Source organism: Dipodomys ordii, unplaced genomic scaffold (genome assembly GCF_000151885.1).
Source record: "Dipodomys ordii isolate 6190 unplaced genomic scaffold, Dord_2.0 Scaffold27, whole genome shotgun sequence".
In the NCBI taxonomy this organism is placed as follows: domain Eukaryota; kingdom Metazoa; phylum Chordata; class Mammalia; order Rodentia; family Heteromyidae; genus Dipodomys; species Dipodomys ordii.
The window spans coordinates 10,679,747-10,699,811 of NW_012267243.1; the positions used below are offsets into that span (position 1 = coordinate 10,679,747).

The 20,065-nt window shown below is 39.2% G+C and overlaps 1 protein-coding gene across 1 annotated transcript in view; it reads left to right on the plus strand.

Annotated features, from left to right (window-relative positions):
- The window catches only part of Fbn2 (fibrillin 2), a 193,388-nt gene that overhangs the window by 149,763 nt on the left and 23,560 nt on the right, over positions 1–20,065 (plus strand). The window contains exons 39-55 of the mRNA XM_013015529.1: positions 778–903; positions 3,196–3,321; positions 4,268–4,420; positions 4,892–4,960; positions 5,851–5,976; positions 6,309–6,434; positions 6,845–6,970; positions 9,479–9,595; positions 10,917–11,045; positions 11,515–11,634; positions 12,939–13,064; positions 13,603–13,755; positions 14,583–14,648; positions 14,909–15,034; positions 15,591–15,710; positions 16,609–16,731; positions 17,116–17,247. Of these exons, the coding sequence (XP_012870983.1) occupies positions 778–903; positions 3,196–3,321; positions 4,268–4,420; positions 4,892–4,960; positions 5,851–5,976; positions 6,309–6,434; positions 6,845–6,970; positions 9,479–9,595; positions 10,917–11,045; positions 11,515–11,634; positions 12,939–13,064; positions 13,603–13,755; positions 14,583–14,648; positions 14,909–15,034; positions 15,591–15,710; positions 16,609–16,731; positions 17,116–17,247 (2,064 nt within the window). The remainder of the gene's footprint in view (positions 1–777; positions 904–3,195; positions 3,322–4,267; positions 4,421–4,891; positions 4,961–5,850; positions 5,977–6,308; positions 6,435–6,844; positions 6,971–9,478; positions 9,596–10,916; positions 11,046–11,514; positions 11,635–12,938; positions 13,065–13,602; positions 13,756–14,582; positions 14,649–14,908; positions 15,035–15,590; positions 15,711–16,608; positions 16,732–17,115; positions 17,248–20,065) is intronic.

The following is a 20,065-nucleotide window of genomic DNA, read 5'->3' on the forward strand; positions in this document are numbered from 1 at the left end:
ATCTCACCATGACTATTAAGCATGATTGCAGTTAGGAAATCAACCACTTTACCAAGAAGTAATGGTCCACTGCAGCCATCTCATGTCCACTTACTTACTCTGCAGGGAAATCTGCTCACCATTGTCCTCCATCTTGAATCATTTCCCAGTCTGCCTGAATCACACTTCCTAGAAATTGTCAAAGGTCTACAACAAATCAAGACAGGCTGTAGTTAGATTCAGCTCTGTCCTTGTGGATGTTCATTTGGATGCATAGAAACGCACAGATGTTAATATATGCTACAAAAAATGAGTGACAGGGAAGTAAAATAGACTGTGTTGGGGTGGCAGGGACAGAAGAGTAAGGAGGAAGAGTGAATGGAGGATGTGCGTGAGGATGAATATGGTTGAAGTACTTGATATGAAAATACAAAAACAAAACAATGAAATCTGGAAATTGCTTTAAGTAGGGGAAAAGAGGTAGAGTGCTTGCCTTGAGCTGAAGAGCTCAGGGGCAGCACCCAGGCCCAGAGTTCAAGCCCCATGACCAACCAAAACAAAAAAAAGAAGGGGAAAAGAGTTGAGGGAGAACTGTGGAGGGGAAAGTTTGATTGGGGCATGTTGTATGTATATATGGAAATATCATAATGAAACCCCTTCTGTACAACTAATACATGCCAGTAAAACAGCTTTTAAAAGCTTATAGACATTAGGAGATTCGCTCTTGTAAAGCTTTGATACTAGCCATTGTCTTTCACAATGGTGTCCATGCTAAGTGAACTACCTCTCCGTGTATAGACATCGATGAGTGCCAGGAGCTACCGGGGCTCTGCCAGGGTGGAAACTGCATCAATACCTTCGGGAGCTTCCAGTGTGAGTGCCCACAGGGCTACTACCTGAGCGAGGAGACACGCATCTGCGAAGGTGAGGCATTCTGACCGAGACCCTCAGAGCTGGGGTGGCCCCACGTCCACTCTCACGTGATCTACTGAAACTCTTCATCTTTGTCAGCTCCGCGTTGCCAATTCATTTAATTGGCACTTTTTGAGATTTGCTATTTTTGTGAGAAAGATGGTTGATGAAATATAAATAGGGAAAATAGAATAGCATGAAAACATAGACCACTCAGTTCATTATTAGTATGCATATGAATGGAAATTATATTTGTAGAGAAGAAAAGTAACTAAGCTTAAATGTGACTCTTAACTAATGCGGGGAAGTGGCTTTTTTAAATTTAATTTTATTGTAAAGCTGTTGTACAGAGAGGCTACAGTTAGATATCTAAGGGGATGAGTACATTCCTTGTTGAATATTGTTACCCCCTCCCTCATTTTCTCCCACTTTCCCTCCTCCCACAGATTCTTCCTCCCCCAAGTTGTGCTGTTCATTTCCAACATAATGTCTCATGGGTATTGCTGTTGCATTGGTTCACCCTTTGTCCTTTGTCTCACCATTTTGTTATTCCCCTTCCCTTCCCCAAATCAGATAAATGTATATATAAGACAGGGTACCAAAATAAAAAACAGCAGCAACAGGGTGTTAACCAAAGGGAAAAAAAGAAATATACAGTAAAAGCAACAACAACAAAAATCCTCTTGTTTCCGTATCTTGGAGTTCATTTCGATTAGCATCATTTGATATGGTCATATGTACATAGCTACTGAGCTATTGTGATCCTCTGCTAGGACTATCCTAGACACATGCTAGTTATTACAAATGAGGGAAACCATGGAACCTATGTTTCTTTGGGTCTGGCTTACTTCACTTAATGTGATATGTTCCAGGTCTTTCCATTTCCTTACGAATGGGGCAACATAGATTGCCAAGTTGGATCAAAAAGCAAGATCCATCTATCTGCTGTCTTCAAGAGATATACTTGCCCACAAAAGCAAACATATCCTGCAAGTGAAAGGCCGGCATAAAAAGCTGCCAAGCAAATGGCCCCCATAAGCAGGCCAGAGTTGCAATCCTAATGTCAGATAAAATAGACTTCAAATTAAAATTAGTGAGAAGAGATAAAGAAGGACATTTACATACTAATAAAGGGATCTCTCCTACGGGAAGATATTACAGTTCTAAATGTCTATGTACCAAATCCTGGAGCACCCATATCAAACACTACTTACACTGAAAACACACACAGACCCTAACACATAGATCGTTGGTGACTTTAATACACCACTGTTGCCTCTGGATAGATCAACCTAGTAATTTTTAAATGCTGGATAGGATAGGAAAATGTTCAAAGACCATCTTGGTCTTTCTGCTTTCTATCTCCTTGTTTGTGGCATGGTATTAAAATGACCTGTCTCAGCACTAGATCGGGGACTTATGGAGACCACTCGTATACTCACCTTTATGCTACAAGCCCTAGCCTACACTAGGGCCTCAGTAGTCCTTTGTGGAATGCATAAATGTTTCCAGAATAAGAACATATAGCATGTCTGTTAATTAAGCCAACACATCTGAAAGAAACAAAGGCCACCTTGCCTCTAGACTCTGAATAAAACAACTGGAAAGCAGCTGCAAAGATAAAGGCCCTCCTAACCTGAATTCCATAAGCCTAACTTTGGCTTCCATAAGGGGAAAGTAAAAGTGAAAGAAATTCCTTTTGGAAAATGTGCCTGAAAAAAAATTCTGTACCCATTGCCTTGTATATAATTTTATATGCTATGAGAAGGGGAAGTACAGAAGCAGCGGGACAAAAGGGTGAAGCAATTCAGCAGTGAAACCCACTAGACAGTGTGTTGGGAATGAACTATTTTATAACTTTGAGGGAGGGAAGTCATTAGGGGAAAATGGGAGAGAAAGAGAGGGGAAGGGGTGACATTGTTCAAAAGGAAATGGACTCATTATCTGACTCATGTAACTGTAACCTCTCTGTACAGTACCTTTACAATAAAGTTTAAAAAAATAAAACTGAACAAATATTAATAAGATGGCAATAAATCCCATGTTGATCAAAACAACAAAAAAAGCCATGACAGGTAGATTCTTTTTCATCATTTTAGATTAATTTCTTTTGAGGATTTGCATTTACATTTTTGTTGTATTGGAAATTTTTTCTTTGGAAGAAGAATGTATGTGTCATATAAGTGGATAGGCGGGGAATATTGTCTTTATCTCTAAACTTCATATGCATTGCTCAGTAAGCTAAATTATTTAAACTCACTAAAAATCTGTTTAGTAATTCCTGGTGATTGTTGCCTGTTGTAGATATCGACGAGTGTTTTGCTCATCCTGGCGTCTGTGGGCCTGGTACCTGCTATAACACCCTGGGAAATTACACCTGTATTTGCCCGCCCGAATACATGCAGGTCAATGGAGGTCACAACTGCATGGGTACGTAAGTGACAATGCCAAGATGAACTGATTAGGACACAGTTGCCAACTTCCTGTATCGTCTATCATAATTACTGTTCAGTTTATTTGGAAATTAAGTCTTCATGAATGGTTACATATTTCAGAGCTTCTTGACCTGTGGCTATATAGTTACTTATTTTTAGTCTATGGTAAGAAATTTCATCAAATGTTGCTGTTTCATGTCTTAGATGATTTCAGTTCTCCTCTTGTCTAAATTGTGCATTAGTATACAAATAAAAAGTTATATTTTAAGTATATGGAAGCAGAGACTCTGCTCAAGACTCATTGAATACTTAGATGGACTTGTTAAATTGTAGCCCCCTTGTATCATCTTTGAAAATTCAGGGGGAAATAAATTGGTTAATTAATTTAATACTAGACCAGTTGTGCTTTATATCTATAATCTCAACTACTGAGATGGAGAATATTATAATAGGATGCAAGTCTGGAAAAAAATTAGAAGACTCCAACCTAGTCAATAAGCTGGGCCTGTGGTTCTACAATACAGGGGAGGCCAAAAATGTGACTGTATCTGGAAAATAACTAAAACCAAAAACTCTGGATGTGTGGTATAGCACCTCACTAGCTAGTGAGACAGATCCTGAGTTCAGAATCCCAGTACTGCAACAAATGCACTGAGACCTTGTACTTTTGAAGTTGTATAAATATTTTTATTTAGAAAAATACTTTCACAAAAATTATAAATGAAATCCTGCATCTAAAAACAGGAGTTTGAAAAACTATTTAAAACAAGAGAGAGATACTGATTTAAAACTGACTTACCAACTTCAGATAATTATTTTAAGGTAGCTGCAAATCTTGGAGAAATTCTTCCGAGTTCTTTTTGACTCGTGGACGTGTGTGAGCTTCATTAAGCACTGTTTGCTGGTGTCACTGGTAAGCTGATTGATTTCTGTCCATGCAGACATGAGGAAAAGCTTTTGCTACCGGAGCTATAATGGAACTGCTTGTGAGAATGAGTTACCTTTCAATGTGACCAAGAGGATGTGCTGCTGTACATACAATGTTGGCAAAGCCTGGAACAAACCCTGTGAACCATGCCCAACTCCAGGGACAGGTAAGCCCATGGCTCATGCTTCTGCTCAAGGCCCAGTTCAAAGAGTACGCTTATGCATCACAGCATTGTATAAAAGTGTGAACACACACCAGAGATGCTCTGCTGTGGAAATAACTGTGTCACATGGCTCATTTTCCCAAGTGACCTTTGGAGTCATCACTAATAATTCCTCTAGGTTTTTTTTTTTAATTTTGAGATTTTGGGGACTCAGGTTTGCTGGCTTTGTTTACTGGGACTCTACCACTTGAACCATACCTCCATCCCTGCTTTTTGGTAATTAATTGGCTATGGCCATAGTTTTCTGCACAGGTCAGGCTTTGACTTAATCTTAAGCATGAGTCACTGGTGCTAGGCTCATTCACTAATTTCTAGGATGCAGGTTTCTTTTGTTTAGAAAATAACATGAGAAAAGTGTTCTTTTGAAGAGTTTGAGAATTTTAAGAGTGCGTTGTTTTTACTTATATTTTAAAGCTGATTTCAAAGCCATATGTGGAAATATTCCCGGATTCACCTTTGACATTCACACAGGAAAAGCTGTTGGTGAGTTTTCCACATTATGTTTGCTTACAAATGCATATATGTATCTTCTTACATATCACATCGAAAAAACACTTTGTTTTTTAAAAAGTTAACAGTTCCACAAAATATAGTTACCTGGATGTCCATCTAATATAGTTAATGAATCCAGACAAAAATCATGCTTCAAGAAACCATGATGGACAGATGATCAGTATAATTTAGGGAAGAAGCTACTATATTTATGTGACACTCTCAAGATACCGTTCATATCACACATACCATGTCAGCACTTGAGGCTTTCTGTTACACACATGACTAAATAATTACCATATTTTAAACAATTTGCACTCGTTTTAAAAACACACATTTTAAGTCTTTGGTATATTTTATAGTGTCCCTTTCTGTTCTAATTACAATGTTTCAAAATGATTATTCATACAAATGACTTCCTTCTGAATATACTTTCTGTTGCTTATTCTACATGTCTTCCTCAGAGTTTCTGTCAGAAATGTAATTTTGAGTCTCCATTCTGTATATACATGGTAACTTAATATATGAAATAAAGGAAACATAGCTTTTAGCAGATGAATAGCACCAACTCAGATGACCTGACACAACTCAAAGCAACGGTTGATTCCCTAAGAATTTCACTTACCTTATTGACATTAAAAATCACTCGGTTTATTTTATCAGGCACTTAAATTTTGCCTCACTCTTTGGAAGAATTAACCCATTTAATGGTCTGTTATGTCTTCATAAACCACAAAACCATTTATGCCAGTATATATTTGACTTTTGCGACACTGAATGTATACTCTTGTTCCAGGATTTAAATACAGTGTTTTTGGAGGTTGCCTGGTAAATACATTAAGCAGAACCACATACATTTCACTAACTCTGTTCCACTGCAGACATAGATGAATGTAAGGAGATCCCCGGCATCTGTGCGAACGGTGTGTGCATTAACCAGATCGGCAGCTTCCGCTGTGAGTGCCCTACAGGATTCAGTTACAACGACTTGCTCTTGGTCTGTGAAGGTAAGCTGGACAATATGTGCCCTTTATCCAACAAGAGTAGATGGGCATCTCTTTCTCTCCTCTGTCTTAGTTCTCCTGTCATGTTTTTGCTTGTTTATCAAGTTGTTTAAGCATTTTACTGTTCAGGTCTTTCTTCTTTTAGTCTGCTTTCTGCTAGGGTCTGGTGCCTTTGCCTAGGCTGCATACAGACCAGGGGCATCCTCCTTCTGCAGCTGAGACTACAAGCATGTGTTACCCCCCCCCCCGTGGCCTTCTTCTGTGGTTATGTAAGAGTTTTAAGCTCAACCTGTGATGAAGTAAAAGACTTTTCAATGAAATAATGGCTCTTTCAGACATCGACGAGTGCAGCAATGGAGACAACGTGTGCCAGCGCAATGCAGACTGCATCAACAGCCCGGGCAGCTACCGCTGCGAGTGTGCCACGGGCTTCAAACTCTCACCCAATGGTGCCTGTGTGGGTAAGCAAGGGGCTCCCTGCCACTGCATGGTTTTTTAGGTTTCCTACCCTGAAAGGGGCTCTGTATTTTCCTCCCCAGACGGCCCCTTCAAGGCTATTTCTAAAAAGATGGTCTAGCTTAGTCTTTTAACCATAACTTTTAGATTATTTTGTTAAGAAAAGAGGTCCTGTCAGTGGATTTCCCTAGGTGAAAATAGTATCCTTGAGATACCAATCTGTCGCATGAGTCAAAAAATAGTCTTAGATTTCTTGAAAGGCTTGCTTATTTTGATTCAACCATAGTTATGGTTCATTTTCATCCTGTGGGGAATAACTAATAGCAGGTTACAGAAACACATGTGTGAAAATGAAAGGATCCTAATAAAAATCAGATTTGTTTGACTTGTTTTGGGTTGTTTGTTTCTTTTTTAGATCGGAATGAATGTTTAGAAATTCCTAATGTTTGCAGTCACGGCCTATGCGTTGATTTGCAAGGAAGTTACCAGTGCATCTGCCACAATGGTTTTAAGGCTTCTCAAGACCAGACCATGTGCATGGGTAAGAAGGACATGTCAGTCTCGGGAAGGAAACGGGGCTGGGACTCGTGAGCAGATTGAATGTAGGCCCACCACAGGCCTTCAGTAACGATCACGTATGCCTCTCCTCTGTGACACCGTTTAAGGCCTGTGCAGTGCAGACTTTGCAGGCGGAGACATGCCACAACATGTCCTCCAGTTAGGTGGTTCTCAAGCTTTTTTGCTAGAATATATCCACATAGCTTGACATGCGCTCTGAGACCGTCACATTCATGCGGAATTTACCACAATACCAGCTGCCCTTTACCCTTCTTTGTGCCCCCTCAAGAAAACATTTTGGAACATAAGGGAGTTATAAGGGAAACAGTATTAAAATCAAAATATTTGAGCTTGAACTCAGAGCCCTCACACTCAATGCTTCCTTCTTCCTGGCGAGCACTTTGCCACTTGATGCATGCCTCCAATCCAAATTTTGGCTGATTAATTGGAAATGAAGTCTCTTAGACATTTCTTCTCAGGCTGTCTTTGAATGCTGACCCTAAATTCTCAGCCATCTGAATTACTAATACCTACCTTAAAATGAATATATGTATATATACATTATACGCATACACCTATTTTCCTTATATTATCCAATAATTTAGGATCTAGCTCATCCTTTCATGGTTTTGCTCTTAAAATAATTACAAAAGTAAATATAGACAAATTCCTTAAATATTCCCAGTAGCTATGATAAAACTACTTACATTATAATAGCATTCAGCTAGTGCTTGCTGAATTGAGGACTAAGAAGTTTTCAAAGGCAGGTACGCTAGCTGCTTTGAAGCGAGGACTATATGGCTCTCTGTAAGAGTGATCTCAGCAGTCAGCTATGCCTGTGCTAGGCCTCTTACTATGCTTTGTACTTGAAGGAGGAAAATCAAATATAAAACCTTTTTATGATTAGCAAGATCTTGGTGTGAAAAAAGCCAAGTTGTATTCCAGATACTGTCTGCATGAAGATTCAAATCACATTTTGGCAACAGAATTAATTTCCTTATGGCATATCTGTGCAACTAGGAATATGTGGAGAATGTCTCTGCTCGTACCTTGCCTCTTAAAGATACCACCACAACCACCATCAGTTTCTACTGCCAATTTCTCCCATAACAACAGAAGAAATTATCTGACTCTATGTAAAGGAAAACCCACGCTCTGATCCTATTTCCATGAATTTTGTGAGATTACATCTTTCCACATACTGCTCAAATGCACCCTGAGAGAGTTCAATTTACCAAAGCATATGTAAGATTATGATGCAGAAATTCATATGGGGAGACATGTTCCCATCTGAGCAGTTCTTCCACTCTGAGTCAGTCAGAATCCTCCCTCCAACCTCCCTGGGGCAGAGCCTCCTTCCTGAAAAACAGGACCTGCACAGTAGTCTCAGAAACCTGGGATTCCGTCCAGGGAGTCTGCTCATCCCCATGGTGGAGGAAGTGGCTATTTTCTTACTTCCTTTTGTAGAGGAGGCTAATGAAATAATGAACTGTGAATGAAGTCCAGTTGTAATTCCATTACTTCATAAAATAAAAGATGATCAAGTTTACCTTTGTCTTTTTATCCTTTTTCTTCCCCTGCCATTCCTGGGTTTGAACTCTGGACCTGGACACTGTCCCCTGAGCATTTATGCTCAAGGCTAGCATTCCACAGCTCCACTTCTGTCTTTGTTGGGTAATCAATTGGAGCTAAGAATCTCATGGGACTTTCATGCTCAGTCCAGCGTCAAACTGTGATCCTCAGATCTCAGCCTCCTGAGAAGCTAGAATTACAGGTGTGAGTTTCTAGAACCTGGCTTTGTTTTGTTGATCAAATGAAGTAGGTATGTTTCTGGGCACATGTTTGTAATGATCAATAGAATAGGTTGTTTTGCTATTTCACAAGGTTTATACTTAGAATTGATCTCAGATCTACTCAGTAAGCATCTATGCTGAGAGAAAGATTATTTGGCCTAGTTCTGAGTGTTATATATTTCAGTAAGTCATTACACTATATTTTCCTCCAGATTTTGTAATTTTGATTTTTTTCTCTTATTTCAAACATTTTCTTTAAAATAGGTGTATATACATACACATTTACATACACATGTTTATGTTTCTCTCTCTCTCTCTCTCTCTATATATATATATATGGGTCTTTAGTAATTTGCCAGAAAAAAAATCTAAATAATTTTGTAGGTAGAAAAAAATGCAAAAGCTCAAACACTTCTTTTCCTAGTAAGAATTAATGATGCCGAGCTCTGGTGGCTCATGCCTAGAATCCTAGCTACTCAGGAGACTAAGATCTGAAGATTGTGGTTCCAGGCACAGGAAAGTCCGTGAGACTCTTACCTCCAACTAACCACCAGAAAATCAGAAGTGGAGTTGTGGCTCGAAGTGGTAGAGTGGTAGCCTTTTGCAGAAGAGTCCTAAAGCCCCGAGTTTGAGCCTCACCACCGACAAAGAAAAAAAAAAAAAAAGAACTGAATGACTTTGAGCAATTGTTTCTTCAGATGTGGATGAGTGTGAGAGGCACCCATGTGGAAATGGCACGTGCAAGAACACGGTGGGATCCTACAACTGCCTGTGCTACCCAGGATTCGAGCTCACGCACAATAACGACTGCCTCGGTAGGTCCTCTCTCGCCCCTTGCTCACGTCCCCACAAGGTACTGGGATTAAACAACAAAGCTGAACCACGAAGGTAGTTATTAAAGGCGAAGATACAGGCCAAAAGACAAGAACTACCACGGACCAATTTCTCACCAACAAAAAAAACACTTAATTGATTTTTTAAAAAATCATTGAGCCAGTCAATTCAGAGGAAGAGGACATAATGAAAAATGTTGAAACTGTGTGTGGGTTATTTTTACCCTGTAGATGAGATGGTTTCATATTTTTACAATTATTTGTATCTGTCCATTCTTCACCTACATTCAAGTACCAGTAATTCATGATGACTACATTTCAGGATGGGCTTTCAGAATCATCTCCTCTGTACAGTATAGAACTTTATCCATTAGCCTAACCTAATGTACAGATGTAACTTGAGCATTCATAGTGAGTGAGAGTTTGCTCAAGTGGGTGAAGGAAATAGTAGGAAAAATAACAACGGGCATGTAGTCACCAGGTGAACAAGGACTCCCTGTCAGCACTTGACAGTGCAACACATTTTATCCACATGCCCTTATATGTGGAGCAAGTTCAAGTTTTCTACCATGATAGGACATGTCCACTCAGCTTCACCTCCTCATTTAACCTGGCATGTATTGCTGTCAGTTTCCCTCAGGTTTCCTTGTTGCAATTGCAACAAGGCCTAACATTTGGATGAAATGGGGTATTTCATTCACACTTCTCAACTGTGTGGTTTCTTAGACGGCATACATGGGCAAGGAAAAGTAAGACTCAGAGCCACAACGCTGATCAGAAAAACCACTGATTCAGGAAATCACTCACATGTAATCAACCCAAGCCTAAACTGACCAAAACAAACGACTATGCTGTGTATGTGATTCCAAAATCTTTAAACAAAGCTTATTTTTCTATATTTATTCATTTCTTTGCCTTTTGAATATGGGCATCATCTGCAGGTGAAGGATCTGAACATTAATCACATTAAATTCTGTGTATCCTCTTGCCTTTGGGAAATAAGTATTTTTTACTTGGAAATAATTCAATGCAAATTGAAGTTTCAGGTAGAAAGCTTCACCTTAAACATTGAACATTCTGGTTATGAATTTGTAAGTTACATTAATATCCACAGTGTGTATTGTATACAGTGGGGATCTGTTGAACTTAGTTACACAATCCTTACAATAGGCAGTGTTTTTCTGTGTCGATAAGGAACTGTAATGTAGGGATTTGTAAATGTATAGTGATGTGTTGTCTTAAGTTTGAGTTAGTAATATGGGTAACAGCTCTCTCTGAAAAGCTAATTCCCTTTTGCTTTCAGATATAGATGAGTGCAGCTCATTTTTTGGTCAGGTGTGCAGGAATGGACGGTGTTTTAATGAAATTGGCTCCTTTAAGTGTTTGTGTAATGAAGGTTATGAACTCACTCCGGATGGCAAAAATTGTATAGGTAAGAATCTAAACAATAAATAGTCCTTGTGATGTTTTGCTTTGTGAAATAATGTAAATACCTCCCCGCGTTCTGCACACAGACACCTACAAAAACATACTTCGCAACTCATTCAGATTTCATATGGTCATCAGATCACATAATCAGGGCAACCTGTGATGGGCATATTTTGGTCTAAGGGATAAGTCAGCTGTGAGGACTGTGTCACCGGCAATGTTTTTTATTGAGGACAGAGCCTAAAGCTATCCAATTAAAGCTGTCTCAATTAAAAATAAGAGAAATCAAGAGAAATAATGACTTGCCAACTAAGAGCCATCCAAAATGTCAAAGATTTTGAGGGAATAATTGTGCCCAGTGTAGATGAGAAAGCTGTCGTTGAATTCAAGTTACCATCATTCAGCAGACAGATAAACCTGTGCAACAGATACCTCCTACATAATTTCTTTTTCTCCCTTCTTTCTCTCTTAAGATACCAATGAATGTGTTGCCCTCCCGGGCTCTTGTTCTCCTGGGACCTGTCAGAATTTGGAGGGTTCCTTCAGGTGCATTTGCCCCCCGGGGTATGAAGTAAAAAGCGAGAACTGCATTGGTAAGACCAACCCTCAGCCTGATTGGTGTGCACCAGCTGTGCAGTATACTAAGACCTGTCACAGATGCTGCAAATACATTGAGTCTCAACCACTACAAATTTGCTGACCTAAGGAATTAAGCATAGGTCTGCTTACATCTGTTTTATTGAACCATCACAAATGAGTTGATGGTAGAGTGGAAGGAATAAAAATCCGCTTAGAAACATAGGATGTTGCATGAATAGAAATGTTAGGCTAGTCAAGGAATTTTTCATTGAGCTCTAATCTTTTCTCCAAATGTCAACAGAGACTTTCTCCTAAATTTATAGAGTGCCTACAAAAACTGTAATCTTTGGCACCCAGTTTTAAAACAGATATTAAAAGGGTCTAGCATCATAGAAATGTGAAGTCGAAAAATCTTAATACTTGAATTGAGACTCCATCTCTCCCATCCCTTGCCTTTGGAAAGGCCTCACATCAAAACAGAAAATCTTAATCCATTTGTCTTAACAGATGTTTCTCTGATGAAACTCTTCCAGCACACAAGAGCACTGAAAGCACATCCAGCATTGCCTGGTGGACAGTGGACATGACAAAGCAGACTTTTCTACAGTTCACTTTATTTCACTTTTATACAAATTATTTTTTACAGTATTGCTGAAATTCAGAAGCACCAGCATCTTGGCGTGTTTTTTTCTAATAAGAAAGAGAAATCACTCTGATTTTTTTTCTGCCTGATTTTTTTGTAGCTTAAGATTATCTTGTAGGTTTAATATTTAAAATAATAAGAATAATAGTGTTGGTTTAGGAGTTTAAGATCCTTTTTTCCCACCATTTTCCTTTTGATTATTTTACTCTTTCTTCACGGTGGCCATGATTTCCCTCCTTATGGAACATGACAGCGGTATCTTAGCCACTAAGGACAGATATAAAAATGTGTGTGCTTCTTTGGATTAAATCTTGACTACTTCCTGGTCTTAGGGAAAGTGTCTATATCTTCAACTTGTTTATATATATATATATATATATATATATATATATATATATATACATACACACACACACACACACACACACATTTTTTTTGTCAGTTGTGGGGCTTGAACTCTGAGCCTGGGAGCTCTTCAGCTCAAGGCTAGGGCTCTACCACTTGAGCCATAGCACCACTTCTAACTTGTTAATATTTTATTAAATTTCAGAAGTGTTTTCCTTTCTTTAACCACTGCTTGGTATGCTGCTATTGGGCCCATATAAATAGATGATAGCACATACGGAGCAGTGTAGAGATCTGATCTCATTAACAAATTCCCTCATATTTCCACAGATATAAATGAATGTGAGGAGGATCCCAACATTTGCCTTTTTGGTTCCTGTACCAATACACCTGGGGGTTTCCAGTGTATCTGCCCCCCTGGCTTTGTCTTGTCTGATAACGGACGGAGGTGCTTTGGTAAGTCATGTACTGGCTTCCCTTCCCTAGTTCATGCTTAGAAACCATGAAGCCGGATGGTAAACTGTCACACTGTTGTTTGTCACGGAAAATTTTATGTCAGTAGTAAATCCATTATCTGTAATAGAGATCTCAAAAGTACAAGTGATGAACTGATGCAGTGTCTACATTTTTAAATATTATACTAAAAGAAAAAAATGATTATCCTGGTTCACCGTCTTTATTTTGTTTTTTAGATAGTTATTTTTGCTTTTGGTTTTTAATACTGGTAGATGAGTTTCTTCTGGTCTGATCACTTCGGAAATGAGTGTAATTTCTTAGATTTCATAAGTAGATTATAAAAATGTAAGTGCTTTGAAGCAATTCAGTGAAATTGTATAAACAAGTCTGTTTAAATTAGCAAAAGAAAACACACATCTGAGGAATGTCAGACCTGTGAATCTAATCCTTATCACCTATTCTGTCAGAAACAAATTACTCCATCTGTTAGATAACCAATAAAGACTCCTGTTACGTTTGCTTCCTTGATGCTTCCTAGATACTCGCCAGAGCTTCTGCTTCACAAATTTTGAAAATGGAAAGTGTTCTGTCCCCAAAGCTTTCAACACCACGAAAGCAAAATGCTGCTGCAGTAAAATGCCAGGCGAAGGCTGGGGGGATCCTTGTGAGCTGTGCCCGAAGGATGATGAAGGTAAGGCAGGAAGTGTGACTCTGGCGAAGAATCAAACTGGCATGTGACTTAGGACCATGTGGAGGGTGAGTTATTCCCGCAGGTATCAGCTTTGGTAGTTCAGTGAGCCCTCAGTCTGAAAGACTTCATTCATCGTTTGTGTATAACCTATTTAAGCTGAGACCAACTTAGCCTTTTAACTTACTTTTCCTACAAGGTTAGTTAGGATTACTTGCTTTCAGAAGAATGAGTTTGAAAGGAACAGGGCAGATGATGCAAGAGGGAAATGGGAATTCTATTCCAGAGTGTTGCTAAAGCCCCACACTGGGGATCTGGAGGATGTAACTGTGTTTGATCCTCAGCACCACAAAAAAATGTGCGTGTGTGTGTGTGTGTGTGTGTGTGTGTGTGTGTGTGTGTGTGTGTGTGTGTGTGTGTGTGTGTGTGGTATTGACTTATGATTCTAAAAATACGACCTGAAATTCTGAGAAGTTGAATCTTCATCGTAACAGTTTGGGGTAGGGGAGGATGTCATTGATACCAGTGAATTGTAGAATGATTCCAGATAAAATCAGACCGCTGGGTCTCCAGGTTAGGAATGGTTTGAGTGAGTAAAGGGGAAGAGGTCTTTCGAGCTCATCGGTGTTAAATGAAGATACATGGAGAAACTAGAAGGAACCCTGCGAGGCTCGGGTAGCCTTCTCTAAATGTGTTCAACCCTGCTTTTGTAATAAATCATGGAAATAGAAGGTTCTTCTTAAAGACAGCTTTGTAAAAGAAGATAACTGAAATTTCATGTCTGCTATTAACTGGCTCTTTAATAATGGAGTGTATATATTTCTCTGAAGTTGCATTCCAGGATTTGTGTCCATATGGCCATGGGACTGTCCCTAGTCTTCATGATACACGTGAAGGTGCGTTTTGATATATTTTATTCTTACAAACACAATCTATGTAAATATATTGTCTTACATTTTATGATCAGTGTTTCTTTTACCATATAGCACATAGTATACTGTCGTTCATGTATGTACATAGTATTTATGAATTACCTGCATTCCATATATTAGATCATGTCATGACATGGGGCATTGGTTTTTTAAGTCAGTTTTGAATAAACACTCCCAGTATATCTACTTATACAAGGAAGCTGATGGGCGGTTTTACATTCTAGATGTCAATGAGTGTCTTGAGAGCCCAGGCATCTGTTCAAATGGTCAGTGTATCAATACAGATGGATCTTTTCGCTGTGAATGTCCAATGGGCTACAACCTTGATTACACTGGAGTTCGATGTGTGGGTGAGTGTTGGCTCCATCTACATGGTTTCTCATATTCAGAATAATCAGGAAAATTACTGCCTGGTACTAGGAATGGTGTTTGGATCGATACACCAAGATAAGTAATAGAGAGGTTTCTTTCTTAACCTACCCTTCTTTTTCTATCCTGACCTAGAGAGAGTTGCCCAGCCTCTGCCTTCATCCATATGTACAAACTAGGATGTCTCTAGAGACTTGTAGTCACCCAAACCTCGAATTGGGAAAGATGTCCATTTTACCTTATGTCTTTCCTTGCCTCTTCTTGAAGGAGAAGAACACTTTCTTGCACTGGCTTTGTAATCATTAAGGAAAGCCTTGCCCTGAATGGAAGGGGTATGTGTGTGTGCACACGTGCGTGCGTGCATGTCATAGAATTACAAACTTACAAAGCCAGCCAGTCAGGACCATGCAGGGCCAGGGTCAGTGTGTCCTCAGATCCTGTGAATGTGTGAAGGGCAGTGTAGGTATTCATGAGAATGTGTCTTTCAAACTAAAATTTCTCCAACCTTTATGACCTCTTCTTGCCCTTCTTTTTCAGATACTGATGAGTGTTCAATTGGCAATCCATGTGGAAATGGTACATGCGCCAATGTTATTGGGAGTTTTGAATGTAATTGCAATGAAGGTTTTGAGCCGGGACCCATGATGAATTGTGAAGGCAAGTCATCTTTGTCTGTGGCTTTATTTCTTCTTGCTATAAAAAGTCACCTAGCTAATGTTTTGATCTTCAACATCAGCTAGACATTGTGATGTTTGTATTCAATGGTATATTTGCTTTTGTGTTCGTCAGCAGTTACAAGAGCTAGTTTAAACCTTTGTCTGACGATTCTAGCGCCCGGAGCAGGGAGGCAGCTCAGAAGGGTGGAATCCATTGATTTTATTTTCTCTGATGATTGGCTCTTTCAAATATTGCTTTAGAATGTATGCTCTGGATACTGTGATTGCTACAATCTGGAGTACATTATACTACTTGGAAAATGGTTGTTGCTTTTGCCTTAGAAAGCAGTTAGCTGGGGTAGACCCAAGAGAAAACTGCCAGGCTCCGATTTCAGCTGTAGTTTTTCAGCTTTAGTGACTAGCTCCCTCAGTGTTGCCCACACGTGTGGGGGGGGGGGTCAAACAACATGGGCTGAGTATCCAAAAAATAAAAAAAAAAAGTAGTGTCTTTCTTCCCAAGCAATTTTCCTTTTGTTTCCATCACTCTCTGGCAGCTTTGGTTAGACAGAATCTCAGGAAGTTTCTGCTGGAAATTGAGCATGCAGGATAATTTTCAGTAGAATAATTTATGGGAAAAAAATAGTGGAAATTATTCTCTGCTTGTTTGTTTGTGCTGAGTTTCAGCTCAACACTAATAACTTAAGAAAGTTCTGTATTTTTCCAGAGTTTACAGCTCTGAACTGGAGGATGATTTTGCTGGGAACCAAATTCTGCATAAGAGAAGCTGAAATTTTTTATCTTCTTTCTGTATATGGCTGTCAAGAAAATGTATCTTCTGTTTCTTTAAACAGATCATTAAAACTTAAGCTAAGCATATACCTGTCCATTTCTTTGATCAGATATCAATGAATGTGCCCAAAATCCACTGCTCTGTGCTTTCCGCTGCATGAACACCTTTGGGTCCTATGAATGCACATGCCCCATTGGTTATGCACTCAGGGAGGACCAGAAGATGTGCAAAGGTAAGACCACAGACGGTGGGATGATTAGGACTTTATTTGCCAGACAGGAATATATTTTAATATGACATCATACTTCTCAGCTCTCTTCTTACAGAGCATTGCAGAAGTAGTGTGGCAGTATTTGCAGGTAGATTACTAGCCTAGATAACAGGACAGCTGATGACTTGTAGAGTTGAATCAAAGAAGCAAAGATTGCCCTTCGCTGAATGGATGATTAAGGCCAGTGCTGAACTGCGCACATCAGGAGCGTAACCAGCCTGTTGAAAGGGAGTGGGTTTCTCATTTCTTTGTCGTAACGTCTTAAGAGAGCAAAAAGACCAAAAATGGACTTTCAATTCCGGAAGGATAGCCTGCTCCAGAGAAGATTCTGTTTTTGTTTGTTAGATCTGGATGAGTGTGCGGAAGGGCTGCACGACTGTGAATCCAGAGGCATGATGTGTAAAAACCTGATTGGCACCTTCATGTGCACCTGCCCCCCTGGGATGGCCCGCAGGCCTGATGGAGAAGGCTGTGTAGGTAAGCGCGAAATGGCCATGTCTGCTTTGGTGATGCTCCAATTCTGAGCCGTGTGTGTGTGTGTGTGTGTGTGTGTGCGCGCGCGCGCGCGTGCACACATGACACTATGTCCAAGTCACTTTGACTGGAAGCGTGTGTGTGTGTGTGTGTGTGCGTGTGCGCGCATGACACTATGTCCAAGTCACTTTGACTGGAAGTGTGTGTGTGTGTGTGTGTGTGCGCATGACACTATGTCCAAGTCACTTTGACTGGAAGCTAGCTAGCTATTTCTCCAGCAGTGTCAGTCTCCAGCCATGCTATCACTAGCCTTCATCTAGCTCAGGTCCATGCAAAAATACGAGGTTCTGGGTAATGTAATTTAGAATAGATGCCTTTCTGTTTTCTGATTGTGTACCCTGAAAATCTAAAATGCTAGATACAGAAGTGGAGGAAAGCTCCTTGAAAGGTTGTATTACATATAAATGTGAGATAATGGTCTCCTTTTTTTGTTCTTATGAATGAGGAAAGTAGCTAATCTAGTACAAGTGAGGCATCATTGTGACTTGTACCTTATTTTCAGCTAATTTAAAGGTTGGAAGTAGAGCTATGATTGATTTTACAACATAGGTCAGAGTCGTGTGCTAGGTAAATTGATACAACATCATATTCATCATCTCAGCATTTTTCTAGCCTTCTTCCACCCCAACAATATTAACTGAGAACTACTATTCCCTTCCTAATGGAAAAAGAGGGAGGGATAAGGATTTTTGTTGAAGTTAAAAACCCAGGTTTCTGATTCGAGCTAGAAGACTTCAAAGTGATTTATTCCTCACTTCCTCACCATAGTGAAAAATATAGCCTGTGTTATTGGAAGAAGAGGAGAGTCTAGCCCTGAAACTCTATGATCCTATAGATCCAAAGAAAACACCTAGGGATGTAATTTTCACCATCTAAAGACCCTATGAAAAGATGTCCTTTGTAAAGCCAGGTTTGGTTGCTTATCCTTATAAGAGGAAGGGTTAAGACAAGGATCTCAACTTCCAGGCTGGCTTAGGCTACATAGTGGAACAAAGAGAGACACCGAGGAGAGAATGAGAAAGGGTAGGAGGAACAAGAAGAAGAAAGAAAAAGAGGAGGAGGGAAGGGAAGGATGAGGAGAAGCAGAAGAAGAGGATGAGAAGAAGGAAGGGAGGAGAAACAGAAGAAACTAGAATGGGCAAGTTCTGAAACTCACCATCAAACTTTTTGTTATGCCTTACTGATAGCTAAAACTTCTGTAAAACATTTTTTGACCAGTAGAAAAATCCTTTCAGGAAACATTAAAAAAAGAGCTAGAATATCGTTATAAATAAAACATTAAAAGAAGAGCTAGAATGTTATTATAAATAAAATGTGTTTACAAAAGTAAGGATGAAAGAAAAATCCACAATAAAATAATAAAAATTCTAAGTGCATGAAATTGGAATGCAACCAAAATACTCAAAAAAGTCAATTACAATAAAAAAAATTAAACTATTACAAGCTAAGGAAATTATGCCAGAATTAAAATCTTACAAGCTAAGGAAATTGTGCCAGAATCTAAAACCTCTATAAAGAACACTATAAACTTAATCAGCGATGGTAATTTGTTTATGTAATTTATTATAACAGTAATTATTTCTTAAATAAAAGTTCAATAAAAAATAGAAAAAATACCAAGATCATTAAAATTTTAATGAAAATTACAATAGAATAAATGTTTTTTGATTCATTAACAGTTTTTCAATATAATTTAGAGAAAAGGAGGTTTATTTTAAAAACTACGCATAAAGTGGTATTTTTTTGTTGGTTTTTATTTTATGCCAGCACTTGGAATTGAACTCATGGACCTCTAGTTTTCACTTGGTTTTTTCTCCAGGCTGGTGATTTGAACACTTGAGCTTTGCCTTTACTTCTGGCTTTTCGCTGGCCAATTGAAGATAAGAGACTTAAGGACTTTTCTGCTCAGGCTGGCTTCATAAATCTGGATTCTCAGATCTCAGCCTCTTGAGTCGTGAGTTGCTAGAATTATAGGTATAGGACACCAGTACCAAAGGGTAAAGGATTTCTTTTAATCTTCTTCTCAAAAAAAAATTAGAAATACAGTGGGAGAAGAAGGGAATACTGAACTGTCTTTATTTTTTTAAAAAATGAGGTAGTTACAAGTGGTGACTTTGAAGAACAAAGTAAAATTTCAAACAAAAACATAACATGGAAGATTCTTTAGACCTTGACAGACTGCCCAGTTTTATAACATTCATCCAGCAGTCTTAGACTAGATTAGCGACATAGGTAAATGATAGAAGTCAGAGTGTTTTAAAAAGTATTGTATATTTTATAGTGAAGTATAGTTGAATTACTTCAGTCTCAAGAGGTGAAATGGAGAGAAGGTGGTGTCATTTGGTTAATGCCCACAAACTGATTTTAACAGGGAAGTTTCTCCAGGTAAGACAATCATGAGGAGAGGAAAATAAGCAGTCACAGAGACGCGTAAGACTCAAAGAACTTACTTTGCTCAGAGCAACACTGACCTCTCCTCAATTGTCTTGAAAGGACGAATGCAATTCCTCGAGGAAAGTCAGCCTGACAAATGCTAAAGAAAATGTTCATACAAGAAATAAGATTGGGGGCTGGGAAGGTGGCTCAGTGGAAGAGCACTTGCCTTGCATGTTCGAGGCCCTAGGTTCGATTCCTCAGGACCACATAAGTAAAAAGCCGGAAGTGGCGCTGTGACTCAAGTGGTAGAGCGCTAGCCTTGAGCTGAAGAGCTGAGGGACAGCGCCCAGGCCCAGAGTTCAGGCCCCATGACCGGACCCAAAAA